Genomic DNA, 15,059 nt, shown 5'->3' with positions numbered 1-15,059 from the left:
AATATCGATTATTTGAAAATTTTGATTATTAGGTACAAGAAAAATGACACGTGTCGATCTGACACCCCGTATATACTCTTTTACATGGGATCCACATGTGCGAACAGAGCACGCACTCTTGCACGTGAGATATCCGTACGATGACGGTCTATTTAATAAATTTTTATTTTCTATTAATTTAGCTTAATGTTTAAGAGACTTTTTAAACTCAATTGTAGATCATATTTTTATTTTCAGTTACATATGAATTTTATTTGTTTTCCTAAACGTTAATTGAGGTATACTTTATTTGTATAGTTAGTTTTATTTTGAAAGCAGAAATCTATACATAGAAGTTTGTGATGACAATGAAGGTCGAATGCTGCCAATATGCCAAGTCAAATCCTATTTCTTTCTCTTTAAAAAAATCTTAATACTTTTATTTTAAATTAATGTCTTTATTCTTTAAGAGTAGCTAATTAATATCAAAGCGATTTGTTTTCGCTGTGGATAAAAGGATGAATAAAGCCTTGAATCTATTTGATTAATTTGTGCATTAGTTGCTAATCAAATGGAGATAGCAAAAAAAATATTTGCCAACATGAAAATAGTTAACTAAGAGCATCTCCAAAAAGACAATCTACTTTTAAATTTTCAAAACTCTTTATTTGAAATTTAAACGTGAAACAAAATTTCAAATTTAACTTCAAAACTATTTGTATTTTATACTACAGTCTTTATATTTGTCATAACTAATTTAATTTCATAAAACTTTTGTAATAACTAGCACATATATAAAATATTACAAAATATTAATTAATAAAATATTACAAAATATTAATTAATAAAATATTACATTCAGATATTTTTTAAATACATAATTAATATTTAACTTCAAGCAAAATACCATATCATTCTATTAATTTTTCCGTAATGCATATATGATGAACTACTCCATATAAAAAGGACTCTCTTTATTATTAATTTGTAGATTACGAGATAAAAATTGTTAAAATCAGGTGATACTAGTACTTGTAAATACGTTAAATCTGAATGAGAAAGTAAAAGAGGAAAAAAAAACATTGCTAAAAGACGTAACTTCTATCGATGATATTAATACTCATGAATACATTTGATCTGAACAAAAAAATAATTATACGAAAAATACATCAAAAACAACAACAACAACCATCTTCGGTTACACAAAATTAGTTCGGACAATATTTTGGAGATTTATGAAGTTCCAGATCAAATTTACCTGATCATTACTGTTATTGTAATATTTAAATTTGTGTAATAGTTATGACTTCATGTATTTTTAAAAGTTTTTTTGTTAGGTTTCTTTTGTATATTGTTTGTTCTTTAAATAAAGATTTAAAATATTTTAAATCATATTTTAAAGTTTTATATAATTTTATGTGTAAAACTTAAATTTATAACAAAATGAAATATTTATGAGATATAAATTTTAAGGATTAAAACAATAAAAGAGAAAATATTTAAGAATCATAAATGTGATGTGTAATTGTAGAGACCAAAATGCAAACAAAAATATGAAACTTCAAATTCGAAGTTTTGATTAGTGAAACTTCAAATATAGAGTTTCACTCCTCAAAACTTCAAATTTGAAGTTTTAAAGTTTTTTTTAGAGCAAAAAAACCTTTGTATTTGAAGTTATAGAAATTATTTTGAAGATGCTCTAAACAGTAGTAACCTAGTGGCAAGAAAAATGATTTGGAATAAAACGTAAATATGTTAGTTTAGATTTAAATTCTTCCAAAATCTAAGCTGTTATAGTGACCAGATGATAAAATTATGTCTTACGTCTCATTAAGAAAACTCACGACTAAACTAATCGTCGGTATTGTTTTCCTGTAAAATTAGTAGAGATTTGTCCCTGATAACTTCGATTAACAAAAATAAAAATACTTTATTAATGACTAGAAATCTATTGATTTAAGTATGAAACTTTAAATTAAAAATAAATATAGCTTTAGAAGTTAGTATGAGTTTAAATTTCGAAGTGAAAAAAATATTTTCAGAAATTAATTATTTAATACTCTCTATGTTTTCTAAAAATGTTATTTTGACTTCTTATATACAAAAATATAATTTTAGAATTTCATTACGATTTATACATACTTTGGCTTAATATTCATTGTGAAATGAATATATCTTATAAATAATTTCATTGATCTCAAATACTATTGGTCAAATAAGTGTATTCAATAAAACACATAAATATATGCTTGTATAAAAAATGTCAAAGTAATATATTTCATAAAATGGTGGAATATTTTTTATTGCTAACTAAATAAAGTATAAAATAATGAGCTAAAAATAATAAAACACAAATAGAAAGAAATAGAAGGAGAATGCAAATTCCATGTTTGAATTGAGGAATAGTTTTGGATTATCGGAAAAACATATTACTATATGTTTATGTACTCAAAAAGTTACTGGGCTTTGAAACAAGGGGCGGATGTAGAGATGAATGTTTAGGGAGGCATTATCAAAATTGCTTAAAGATAATCCGGGTATGACGAACACTATCAAAAAAAAAATCTGCTCCACCTTGGACCATGTTGCTCCGCCAATTTAACCATAGAAGTAGTATATAATTTTCTAGGTAAGACATGAAAGTTGATGCTTTTTGCATTTTGCTCATCAAGATGAATTCAATGCATGGTTTATTTCGTGATAGAATTTTAAAATACTGATTGAAGTTTCCAATCTTGATTGAATTATTGACATGGGAATATGGCAGAACATTAAATAACGGGAGTACCCATACATGCATTCTAAAATACCACCTCTACCCTCATCCCGTCATCTGTCTCATACTCCAGGTGTCCGTTGCTGAACGGTTTATTCGGGTACTTTGGGCGGTGATTCTCATGTATTAAAAACGACAATCGAGAAAGGTTTTTAATTATTTAATTATTAACTTACTTATACTATATTGTAGAAACAAAAAATAAAGATTTTCATAGGTATTTAAAATAGTATATACTGGTTTATTAATTACTTTAAATGATTACTTTTAACTAATTTAACGTTTTATTTATTTTTCATAAAATTCAACCATACCTATACTTTATCTTATGTTCTATTTTTAAAATAAAATATAATTAATTCATGTTAAAATAATTTAAATTTAAAGTAAATCTAAAATCTAATTTTCAGGAAATATTAGTTTATTTTGGAATTTCTGAGTATTAGAAATTTATACAAAATACTACATTTGACTACAAATTATTTTTAAAATAATTAATCAGAGAATAAATCTTGAAGGTTGCAAATTTTCACAAAAAGAAAACCCCAGAAGGCTTACTTTTCCATAAACAATGACTAAAATGGTTATTGGTTATTTAAAGAATCAATAATTTAAAATTAAACCCATACACATAAACAAAAACAAATATTGCAAAACAGCTGTAAACTTGACTGTTTCTACTTCACATGCTTCATCGCTCAATAGTTTCCAGATTCCTTTTAATTATTTTTATAATATTCACTTCTTTTTAATTTATGTTTTTTTTTCTTTCTCCCACTCTATAAAACCCCTTCTCAAACCCATAAGTTACCTCTTCTCCCTTCGATCCCGAATACATACATCACTTCTAAAACTGTTAGTGTTTTTGTCTTCCTTTTTCTATACTTTTTCAGTTTTTTTTTCTCTCGAGAAACAAAACTTGTTCTGTTTTTTTTCTTTCTTATATTGATGTGGCAAAGAACTGGATCTTGATGTTCAAACATTCATGTCGTCTCCGGTGATTAGTGAAATCCTTAGATCTGGGCTTACTATAGATTCGTCTCTTAGGCGCAGAACCCATCTTGTTCAATCTTTCTCCGTTGTCTTTCTCTACTGGTTCTATGTCTTCTCATAAATCATCTCTCCTTTAGCTCTAATATATATATATATATATATATATATAACCTATAACTATATACTATACCATATAAAACTTTTATAATAAGATTTTATAGATTTCTAAAACCCTAACTTGGGTCCTGCGTCTTTCATTTGTATTAGTATTTTCTGTGTGTGTTTTCGATATATAAAATATGAATAAAACTGAACTCGGATCTCCGACAAGCAACTCGTCTGTTTCAACGACCGGTTTACTAAACTCCGGTTCGGAGACTGATCTCCAACAACGTGATCTACTCGACGAGCGGAAGAGAAAGAGGAAGCAGTCGAACAGAGAGTCGGCAAGGAGGTCGAGGATGAGGAAGCAGCAGCACTTGGACGATCTAGCAGCTCAGGTCACGCATCTACGTAAAGAAAACGGCCATTTCATCGCCGGGATCGCCGTCACGACGGAGCACTACGTCACTATGGAGGCGGAGAATTCCATTCTCAGAGCTCAGCTCCTGGAGCTCAACCACCGCCTTGATTCCCTCAACGAGATCGTCGACTTTGTCGAGTCGTCTTCCTTTGAGATGGAGACTGGTCAGGGAGGAGGACTGGTTGACTACGGTGGCGGCGGCGGAGGTGGTGGTGGTGGATTTTACGACGGGGTGATGAATACTCTCAATCTAGGGTTTTATAACCAACCAATCATGGCTTCTGCTTCTACAGCTGGTGATGTTTTCAACTGTTGATATCATCGTGAGTGTGACGAATATGAATGACATCAGGGGTAAGCATGTAACTTTATTATGTATGATGTGATGTTATGTTTTTTAGTTTGTAAGATAAAAAACAATTAACGCTTAATCAGTGTTTAAAACTGTGATATCATGAAGATGGTGATGTGATTTTGCTGTAAGTGGGTGAAAATGTTTAAAATATATATATTTATATTAAAATGGAGAAATATTATTTTGTCTTTTTATATAGTTTCTGTTTTCCTTATTTGGGCGCATTTGTTGCCTTTATTAGAAAAGATGATTTGGCTATTAGTGAAGAATGAAAACAATGTGAAAGCTCGTGGACGGTTTCATATAAGAAGGTGGTCCATTTAAAATACTATTTATAAATGGAGTGTTGTCATTATTTTGCTCAAGACTATATTGTCCAAAATGTCATAATAGTGATGCGTTCTAGCACTTGCAACAAAATGAATTATTATCATGGGTCACTCCAGTTTTCTCTTTTCAAGAATCCTACGTACGATGCACATGATCTCACTTACTCAATAATTTCGTTTTATTTATAGTATGTACATGTCAATTCCGTGATCTCACATCTAGATTGATTAATGTGTCTATATGGATCAATCTACTTAAATTAACACACTTATATTTATACGAGTTACGGCATGATTAGTGGGGGTATCTACCCCAGTACCTCAGCCTAATAATAATGGAAATATATCAAAAAGCATGAGTGAGAAACACTTTAGTTGAGCAACGATTATTTGGTTAGAAACTTTCGGAACAATTTAACAGCATAATTCTACAGGTGGCTTATTGTAATTCGTTCTATTTTATTTTTGTTTAAATTTTTACAACAAATTTTAACTATATTAATATTATATATATTAAGAAACTATGAAAAAGTTTATATTGCTGCTGATGCTCTTCCAGTCTACAATTTTCAACCTCAAATTATATATGTATTTAACCACATAAGTGTGGTATATATATATATAGTGGTACAGCGGACTTGAAAATGCGTTAAACATTCTAGGTTCGAGATCTACCAACTCAGATATGTTCACTTATGTGGCTAGACAACATAGGTATATGATTTCCATCCCGTATAATCAGGTCCCTTTAGCAATAGTTGATAGATTCTGAGGGGATTAGTCAGTTGAATTTCAATTCACCTCATATTTCTATGTTATCAGAAAATCCTATATATTTTTTCGTTAAAACTGCTGGTGCTAAGAATTGATATTTTTAATGAACTCTTTCTATTATATATACTTCTATCTGATACAAAAATCGTTTATATATTATTCTAACCCAAACAGTTATATGCTATAAAACTCAGCTGAATGGTTAATGCTATATATCCCTTTATGATCATTTTGTTTCTTTGATTCATTACTTGTTAATTTCTGGACTTAATACTTGTGTACTGATTAAAACATTAATTATCCGCTTGAGAAATTCACGGCTAAAGCTCATACTAATCTTGAGGTATGGGAAGAGTTAGATATTAGGCCACGAGCAGCAGTCTTCAAGATAGTCTACAATTTATTATTTTTCAAAAGAGAGAGAAAGAGAGTGTGAGAGCACCTTTAAAGAAGGTCTTTCATCAAGTTTCTAACATATTAAAGCTCCGAATGGTGATTGCGGTTTAAGCGGTGCGGGACAAGCGGTTCAACTGCGGTACGGTTTTAATAGTTATAAAATTGTATAGATATATAGTATATGTATAAATTTTTGTTACTGTTAACTGCGAGGCGGGACGAGATGATGGTCACCATTCGAAGCCTACATAACAAAAAGTAATTATAGAAAAGGAAAAAGATAAGGATTTCAAGAGGGTCTGTCTCGTGGGCAAGAGACGATGGACCAATTCTTAGGTACCATCTTTCCGGCTGTTGCTCTTTCGTTAGCTAAGAATTTTTTTTGTTTCAAAGTTTCATAACAAAAGTAATATATATCACTATAAAACAAAGTAAGGGACGATTCTAATATTTTGATCACTAATGATGCTCTAAGAATCTCTCAAACAGAGATCCCTTCAATGCTTTTTATCTCCAAATAACTAATACTTTATATATATATATATTATATTAAAATATGGGGTGAAGTTTACTAAGAAACAAGGGGAGTGAGAAACTTAACAGTCTCTCATCAATACTAATGACCTTATTTCATATAATAATAGATTGGTTACAACAAATTCTCAGCTCAAAATTTTATAATTTATGAAAAGTTCATAGTTATTTTCAACCAAAAGATTCATAATTTTGTAAATTTGTTGTCTAAAAATGATAAGATATTATAATATCTTATTCCATTTCCTAAGTTAATATATATATGCAGATAGAAGAATATTTACAAAGTTATTAAGATAATAGTTTGTTGTTTTTTTATTTTTTAAATATTTTTTTTTCATTTTCAGTTTTGTATTTTATATTTTTAAAATAGTCAGATCGTTTGTTTTTAAACATGAAGAATATGATCGTTGCACAAAGAAAAAAAAAACTAGTATAATCAAATATATCATATTTTCGGGTTTTGCAGGATTTCACCCTTTTATCCCATGTTTTTTTAACGTATACCGTTATTACAATTTTTTATTTATAAGCTTCATCAAGGCTTAATATAAAAGTTGAGATTTTGGTATACTCTAGTTGAATTTTAGATATATATATATATATTCTAGACCATGCAGTCATAACGTACCTCCTAACCATCGTTATTAATTAATCAACCAACTTTTTGAGTTTCAGAAAAAAAATCAAGCAACTTATATATTCATTTCGAATTAGACACATCTACAATACAAATAATATATATAGTGTTGGGTTTTATCCAATATGTTACTATTATTAGCGCTACCATCTAAAAATAATAATGGTCATGTCACTTTAGATATATATAATATTGACAGAAATAGTATAATGTTTGATAAAGATACATGGTCACAAGATTACTTAATGACTTTTCAAGGGCAATATGTTTACATATATTCTCTTGGTCAATTAGGCTATATCTCTAAATTACTCTATATACTTTAGGAATCAATATCCCATATAATGATATTCATGTGACTTTTCTAGTACCATATATTGTCACAGATCTATTTCGTTTGGTGTTTAATTGCAATGGTGATATTGAATCAGATAAGGTGACAAACAAATCGCCCTCAATGATCGTCAGGCACCAAAGCAATATTTTCTATTCACTCCGTTCTGAAATAAATGTTGTTTTGAAAAGTTTTCAATATTTACATGATGTTTTAATATTTTAATATTAATTTTAATTTTATTAAAAATTAAGTGACCAATAATGTTTTTATAGTTCTTTTGATGATTAGTTGAGCTAGTTTTATTTATATTTTAATGATACATTTTAGGTAAAAATGTACATTTTAATTTTTTTGCATTGAACCAAAAACATACCTGCCATTTTGAAATTGAGGGAATATTAACTTTTTCAAATCAACCAAGCAAATATGCATAACTGGTCATCGATGAAATGATCAAAGTCCAAAAAACGTTTATTTTATTTGAAAACCCATTGGCGTTCATTGAATCCATGTATCATGTTGATCAGCGATCTTGTCCTTATTTGCTTGCTGCAGATTATTAAATTAATAGATGTAGATGTTCGTGACTCTGACTTAGCGTAAGAATAAAATTATACTTCAAGAGTATCTAAATTTAAAATTATATTACCTTGAATCAAGGTAATAATATTATGTGGAGTATAGTATACTTCTCTCTCGCCACCGCAATTTATTATCTTGATTTTCCACCATCGCTTTTTTTAATCGATCCGAATAAAACACGTACGAAAGGTTGATTGGAATCGATTCTTTAGATAGTTGCACCATTCCACTTCTTCATTTTATTTTTGGCATAAACTTCATTTATTCCGATGTTCGTTTGCGCAATTATACAAGGAAAAAACAACAAGAAATGTTCCGAGTGTTAAAGACACATTTTAAGTGAAACATCTTTTAGGAAAATCGGCTGAAATCCACTTTAAATCATGATGGCATATTTGGTTTATATTTAACTGACTGTAATGCAAATAAATACCTTGTACTATTAAAATCTAAATATCATATCTTATATGTTTTATTTTGACAGATTTTTTAATGCTAATTAATTATATTATTATAAATTATATAAAATAATACAAAGACGATTCTATATTTTTATGAGGATTTATATCTAAATGCATCACTTTGAAATGATTTGCAAAATTTACGCATGGCAACATTTATTACATTATGCTAAAAAATCTATAAATTTTTTTTCGTTAATCTGCATAATTTGTTTTTTTTTTCTGGAGTTTAAAACCTAGACTTCTTCGTACAATTAATATTTTTAGTCAAACCATTACACTGGTCGAGCTCTCACAAGCAGATTCATCTTATTCCCAATATCTTCTCATCAAAAGTTTACATGAGACGCACTGATCTATATGAAACCATGGTTTCAAATATCGAGTTCTGAAGACCAACTTTTTTTCCAGCAGGACAGGATCAAAAGGATTCTTCTTGTCATTCAAGATGTTTTACACGTACGTATAATCAAAAGTATTCTTCTTGGTCAATAGAGATGTTTAGAAGTAGCAAAATATCCGATTTTGACAGGTTTTTGGGATTAATTCGGATTTCAGTATGTGATTTATCCGGTTACCAACAATAAACGCATCACACCGGACCTGTCACGTATGAAAAAAAGAAGCAAATTTAAGTTTAGATGGGCTAAACTGCCAAAACATGGTGGGAAAACAATCACTGCCATTTACTCTGCAAAGGTTGTTGACCAGATGAGAGTTCTGGTCCAGGTTTGTTTGTAATAGACCCTCTGCAATTTGGGCCCCTATCATAAGTGATATAAGTCGTATAGAAGACCCATTTCTTAAATACTACAGTAGATTTGACAATTAATAGTTACATATTTTGTAATAAAAGTTATGAAACAGCACTAGACAGTACACAGTAGACATAAATTTATTGTCTGACTGGGATGAAGGGATGGACATGATCATTAGAGCATCTCCAATGGTGTTACTATCATTGGAGTCCTTAACAATATTAAAGTAATTTTTTTTTAATTTTTTTTTGTTTGAATAGTTAAGGATTTTTATCAAAAATGTGTGTCCAATGGTGTACTCCATTTAGGAGTTCTTAAGAAGAAAAAAAGATTTAATTTTTAAACATGTGAAATTTAAAAATTTATTAATTGCATGATTAAATATATGGTAATTCTCATAAATATACTATTTTCAAGTTTTGGTCATAAAAATAGACCACAAGGAGAAAAATGATCAAAATATTTCATTAATAGATAAAATAACACTAATACCCTAGATATATAAAAAATAAAAAAATAAAATATATATTTTTTTATAGTTTTAGATTATATGTTTTCAAATTCGAACTTTTTTATATATTTTTTTAATTTTTTTAAATTTTTTTTCAAATTTTCTTTTTGTAATTCGTAAATGCTTTTTAAAACTATTTTAAAATTTTTATTTTCAAAATTTTAATATTTATTTTCTATTTTATAAAAATTTAAACCTCAAACCCAAGTTCCCACAACTTAACTCTAAACCATAAGGTTTGGATTAGTTAATCATAAGGGTATAAATATATATTTACCTCTTTAATAGAATATTTTGATTCTTAGAATCTATATTTGTGATATAAACGCTTTTTCGTGTGGTCTCGCGAATGAGATTTTTTTTTCTAAGCCGGTATACATATTTCGACAGACCCAATTAGACGTTGCCACGTCACTAAGGACTAAGTCCTTAAACACCTTATTTAAGGACTGCTCCTTACCGATCTCAGCCTTGTTAATATTTTTTTATTGAGATCACCCTAGGTTAACGTGCTAAGGATTAGTGAAATACTGGCGTTGCGGATGGTCTTACACCATGATTAACCATAGTCTCTTAACTGGGATTCTTAGCTTCAGATAAGATACGGTTCTTAGCTTTTCGTAGATTTTAATTAAGAAAAACTAAGAACCGTCTCTTAACCGAAAAGTGTTTAAAGAAAATAAAAACAAAAAAATGTCAAATCATGAGTTAAGAACCCTTGATAAGAGACCGAAGTTAATCATATCCTTATTTGATATTCGGCTTATATTCTATGGTTGTCCCTTACTTGCTTCAAGTATTTAACATTGTCAAGTTAAGTAATAAATCAACAAAATTTTACTACTTTTAAGTCCGAATCAAATCGAGTAGCAAACACCTAAAAATTAAACTAGTACTTACCCTGTTCTCAGTCCAAACAAGTAGACAAAGTATTTGCTAATTTTCAGGTAATTGCTACGTGGCTTAGTTCGTTCAAGTAGTTTGATTTAGTACTTGTATTTGGCTTGTTCGATTTCAGTTGTTTTCTTGGATCTTCCTAGCGAGGGTTATATTCATTATAAATGTATAAGCAAAGCTTGCTAGGTTTTGTTAAAACGTACTTGGCTTGTTGCGAGAGGGATCTTGAGTTGGGCGTTTGTCTATGACCATGTTCTATCCTGTAACCGATAAGCATTTTCTTTACTGAAATGCTAGCGTATTCTCAAAGAGATAGATGGTCTTTTGATAGCGAACACTTAGGTTCTAGCAGACGGAAACTTAGTGGTAGTAGCAGTAGCAGCAGATTCTCCTTCTCCCAATCCCTTGTAAATCAGCAGATATGTGGAGCAAAGTTTGAGAAGTCTTCTGTTGCCAACTTCGAGCGCCAAATCGCTGCTGTTCTTGCATGTGGCCATGTTTACCACGCAGAGTGCTTAGAGACCATGACTACAGAGATAGAGAAGTACGATCTTGCTTGTCACGTATGCACTATTGAGGAGAAACAGGTTACAAAAATAACAAGGAAAGCCTTAAAGCCAGAGGCAAAGCACTACAGAAGATGTAAAAAGCGCGTGTTGGATAGTTACAGAGAGAGTGAATGCAAATGAGTTTATGTTCCAGAAGACAGAAGGAAAGGCTCTAAAGATGGAACCTAGTTTCAGTAGCAAAGGCCCGTCTAAGTCATTCTTGAAATGGCGTTTGGCTTCGATCAGTTCCAAGTTGAGTAAACTCTCGTCCAAAGACTCTGCATTAAAGAAAGGGTTTTGGTCTAGACACCGTTCTTCATCAAACATAGAGGTAAAAGATCCATACACTTTAAGAGATTTTGAAATGGTCTTATGAAAACTGATAATACACATTTCAGGGACTTAACCACACATCTCAGCTTTGTAGAAAGAAAAAAATAGATATGGTTGGAGCTTCATCTTTAGTCTTTAGAGCAGCTGTCTTTAAAGTTCTGTAATCTCCATTACCTGCCGTTTCTTATTCACAAAATGCAACAGCATGACGTTTCTTTGATCTATATGATCTCCATGTTTGACTGAAACATGGTCCAAGTACAACTATGACACCAGATTCACACTTGTATAAGTAACAAATATTATTTTAATCTTTTTAAACTTGAAGAATATACACAAAACAATACAATATAGGCTTACCAAAGTGTACATAAGGCTCAGTTTCATATACAAATCTAAAGACTAACCTTTATATGCCACCACCAGGAAATATTACAGATATATATTGTGTATCCTCCTATCTATAAGAATGCAAAATGCGCATCTTTCTTGGGCTACAAGAATCATTACTCCCCAATCCAATCACTGGCATTTCCAGTTCTTGAGCTTGTGAAAAGACAAGAAACGTTTCAGACAACAAAGTCATGTAACTGATGGGGATTAGAGAATCTGCCATCTTGCTGGTTTCCTAGACCAATGTAGCGGTTGTAATCATCCACACCAAACCCTTGATGATAGTTCATCAAGCTGTCATAATCTCCACTAGTAGCACGGTCTGCATCAGATGTATATGGGACGTTGTTGTTTTCATGACTCTGTTGTTGCGAAGAAGAAGAGTCTTCATGTTTGAACTGAGATGTTTCCTGCATTTTCTTGTTGTTGTCTTGATTAGAGTTAGAGAGTAACTCTGATGATGAATCTCCAAACTCTTCTTTATACATCTCCTCAATCATCGGTTTCCATAGCCGAACTCTTGCGTTAATAAACCAGTTTGCAACCTAAATAATGTAGCACAACAATTGTCAAGAGCCAGAGAATCACTCAGCAACAATAAAAGTGAGATCACGGCAAGGCTATTAGGAAAGTGGAAACAGACGAAAACTTGACCGTCATATCTTTCCTTCTTTGTCTTACCTGGTTTTTCGATAGTCTTGTCTGTTTAGCAAGCATGATCTTCTCTGACTCCTTAGGATATCTACAAAACATTTGAAAATGGTTATGAACTAAGCAAAGAGAGAAAGTGGCCATTTTAATCAAAACACTTACGGATGAAGGAAATGCTCAAAGAGCCAAGCGCGGAGTATAGAGACAGAGTTTTCAGGTAAGCCTCTTTGCGGTCTCCAAGAAGGTCTAACCATACCAAGCTGTTGATGCAAAGCTCTCTGTTGTCTCAGCCTCTGATCTAAATATCTCAATCTTGGTATCCTCTCTCCATGCTCTTCACAAGACTCCTTGTCCTCCCCAAGCTTCCCTCTAATCACCTGAATCTGTTCTTTTAACGCATCCCTTAAACATCGAAAATGGCGAGAGATTTTGTTCAGAGCCACTGATGTGTAAGGCTTAGCTGCTCCAAGACCAGCTACCATCTCGAAAGACGAAGTCAAAGCTTCCATCTGATGGTGGTATTGGTTGTACCTTTGGTCTACTTCGTTGACCACTGTTAAGAGCTTGTTCTTCTTGCTCTGAAGCTCTTGACGTTCTGAAGAAGATAACTCCTCATTGTATGTGTTGTTTTCACTGAAGTCTTGACCCTTGTCGTCGTTGTTCTTGATCTTCTTGTTACTATCTTTCTTGACGCTAACAACTTCATCTAGCAATAGCTGTGTTGGTTTAAGGTAAGGGGATCTTAGAACGCTACTCACGAACCCTGTTGTCTCGTAACGGTAGTTGTTGTAGAGTCCAACTCCGTTGATGTAACCAGAGGAAGGACTCTTCCCATTCTCATTAGACAGAGAAGGATTGTAATTCAACTGGTTCTGGTAATGGTATTGGATCTGGTTACCGAGGCTTAAAGAAAGTCCTCCACCGTGGAAGCTTAGATCGTTGCTTGAAACCGTTACGCTTCCGTTGAGACCTGCGCTTGTTGTTGGTGGGATAAAAAGCATCTCGTCTTGAACACTACCACCGGAGTTTGGGACTTCGAGACCGCCTCCGGCGGAGGAAGAAGAAGCTTGCTGTTGCTGTTGTTGTTCGTTGAGGTAGATGGGTTTTTGGTACAGAGATTGCATCCCGACATTAGTTTGGTAATAAACCGACATGGATTTTCTTGAAAATGTTTATTACAGTGAGTTTCTCATCTGATTGATGTTTTGTCTGAAAACGAGACTTCCTGTAAGAGAAAGAGAGAGAGAGAGAGAGAGAGAGACGTGTAAGATTAATAACCAGATTCTTGAAAGGAAGTTAAAACATCGTATTCTCACGATGAAAACAATTTCAAGAAAATGAAACCAAGAAGTATCCAGTTTAGGAAAGAATTAAAACCCTAATCTTTATACGCAAGAAAGCTTTCTACTTTCATAAACAGATGAGGATAAGTCACACGGAGAAGATGATGATTTCTTTCCAAAAAGGAAAAGGTTTTTTCAAGAATGAAAGAACACAGAGTACAGATCAATCATAGCTTTCAATCAAGAAGCCAAAGAACAATTGATTATTATTAATAAAGTTAAGAAAGAATTTAAAGCCCTACAGAGGAGAGATTGTGGATATTGATGTGGCTGAACCAGGGAACACACAAGAAAAGAGAAGAACTTCGAACAGTTGAAGACAAAAAGAGAAGAAGAAGAAGAACACCCAATCCCAAGAGACGATTAATAATTTCTATTATAAATAAAAAAAAGTATTTTTTTTTCTTGTGTTTTAATCCATAATTTACTATAAAATAGAATAGAAAAATAACTACTACATAAATGGAGTAATGTGTTTTTGATTATTCATCACTCCATTTTCTACTTTATTTTAAAGTAAACTAGATTTTGACCCGCGTTTGGAAAACGCGGGGTTGTTGGATTATATTATAATACAAAGTTTTATTATATCGAAAAGCATAATTTTTAACAACTATATAATCTACAAATTAGTTTATTTGAGATTTTATACGTACACTTTTACGTAAGTTTCTTTTGGACATGAGAAATATATCCGGATCAAAAAAACAACCGAACCGACCCAAAATTATAGGTTTAGTTCAGGTCCAGAGAATATAACATATTGGTTTTTTTGACCCGCAGGTCTTTGTTTGCGTCCGAGTCCTACCCTAGACCCGATCATAAATATGTGTTTATTAGGTATATTTGGATATTCCGAATATGTTTTCGGTATTATGGATATTGTTTTTAAGTTTTTGGTTTACGATTAGAGTTTTGATTTCCGGTAAATTTTTCAAATTAAAAA

The 15,059-nt window shown here is 31.4% G+C and overlaps 3 protein-coding genes across 4 annotated transcripts; 2 read left to right on the top strand and 1 right to left on the bottom strand.

The window, feature by feature from the left end:
- The first annotated feature begins 3,552 nt into the window (after positions 1-3,552).
- LOC106346722 (bZIP transcription factor 44) lies at positions 3,553-4,816 on the top strand. The gene has a single exon (XM_013786142.3). The coding sequence runs from the start codon at positions 4,048-4,050 to the stop codon at positions 4,585-4,587; it is 540 nt and encodes a 179-aa protein (XP_013641596.1). The 5' UTR covers positions 3,553-4,047; the 3' UTR covers positions 4,588-4,816.
- A 6,319-nt stretch (positions 4,817-11,135) lies between these two features.
- Positions 11,136-11,890, top strand: LOC106366655. The gene is made up of 3 exons (XM_013806313.1): positions 11,136-11,432; positions 11,548-11,724; positions 11,792-11,890. The coding sequence occupies exons 1-3, from the start codon at positions 11,136-11,138 to the stop codon at positions 11,888-11,890; spliced, it is 573 nt and encodes a 190-aa protein (XP_013661767.1).
- A 166-nt stretch (positions 11,891-12,056) lies between these two features.
- On the bottom strand, positions 12,057-14,539 carry LOC106346707 (BEL1-like homeodomain protein 3). 2 transcript variants are annotated; one of them, XM_013786122.2, is made up of 4 exons: positions 14,356-14,539; positions 12,933-13,995; positions 12,801-12,861; positions 12,057-12,664 (listed from the first exon to the last, which is right to left on the bottom strand). In XM_013786122.2, the coding sequence occupies exons 2-4, from the start codon at positions 13,922-13,924 to the stop codon at positions 12,296-12,298; spliced, it is 1,422 nt and encodes a 473-aa protein (XP_013641576.1). In that variant the 5' UTR covers positions 13,925-13,995; positions 14,356-14,539; the 3' UTR covers positions 12,057-12,295. The 2 variants fall into 2 exon arrangements, with proteins under 2 accessions (XP_013641576.1, XP_022544706.1); XM_022688985.2 differs by having other exon boundaries at positions 12,933-14,462.
- Positions 14,540-15,059: the final 520 nt, after the last annotated feature.

Source organism: Brassica napus, chromosome A7, assembly GCF_020379485.1.
Source record: "Brassica napus cultivar Da-Ae chromosome A7, Da-Ae, whole genome shotgun sequence".
Lineage (NCBI taxonomy): Eukaryota > Viridiplantae > Streptophyta > Magnoliopsida > Brassicales > Brassicaceae > Brassica > Brassica napus.
Note: the sequence above shows the minus strand (reverse complement) of the source record. Positions and strands in the feature narration are given on the sequence as shown.

Excerpts from the sequence above, each read along its gene's own strand:
- LOC106346722 (XM_013786142.3), top strand. The coding sequence starts at position 4,048 with ATGAATAAAACTGAACTCGGATCTCCGACAAGCAACTCGTCTGTTTCA.
- LOC106366655 (XM_013806313.1), top strand. The coding sequence starts at position 11,136 with ATGCTAGCGTATTCTCAAAGAGATAGATGGTCTTTTGATAGCGAACAC. Across the intron at positions 11,433-11,547 it reads GCACTATTGAGGAGAAACAG|AAGACAGAAGGAAAGGCTCT; the intron begins GTTACAAAAATA and ends TTTATGTTCCAG. Across the intron at positions 11,725-11,791 it reads GTTCTTCATCAAACATAGAG|GGACTTAACCACACATCTCA; the intron begins GTAAAAGATCCA and ends TACACATTTCAG.
- LOC106346707 (XM_013786122.2), bottom strand. The coding sequence starts at position 13,924 with ATGTCGGTTTATTACCAAACTAATGTCGGGATGCAATCTCTGTACCAA. Across the intron at positions 12,862-12,932 it reads TTTGAGCATTTCCTTCATCC|ATATCCTAAGGAGTCAGAGA; the intron begins GTAAGTGTTTTG and ends AATGTTTTGTAG. Across the intron at positions 12,665-12,800 it reads CAAGACTATCGAAAAACCAG|GTTGCAAACTGGTTTATTAA; the intron begins GTAAGACAAAGA and ends TACATTATTTAG.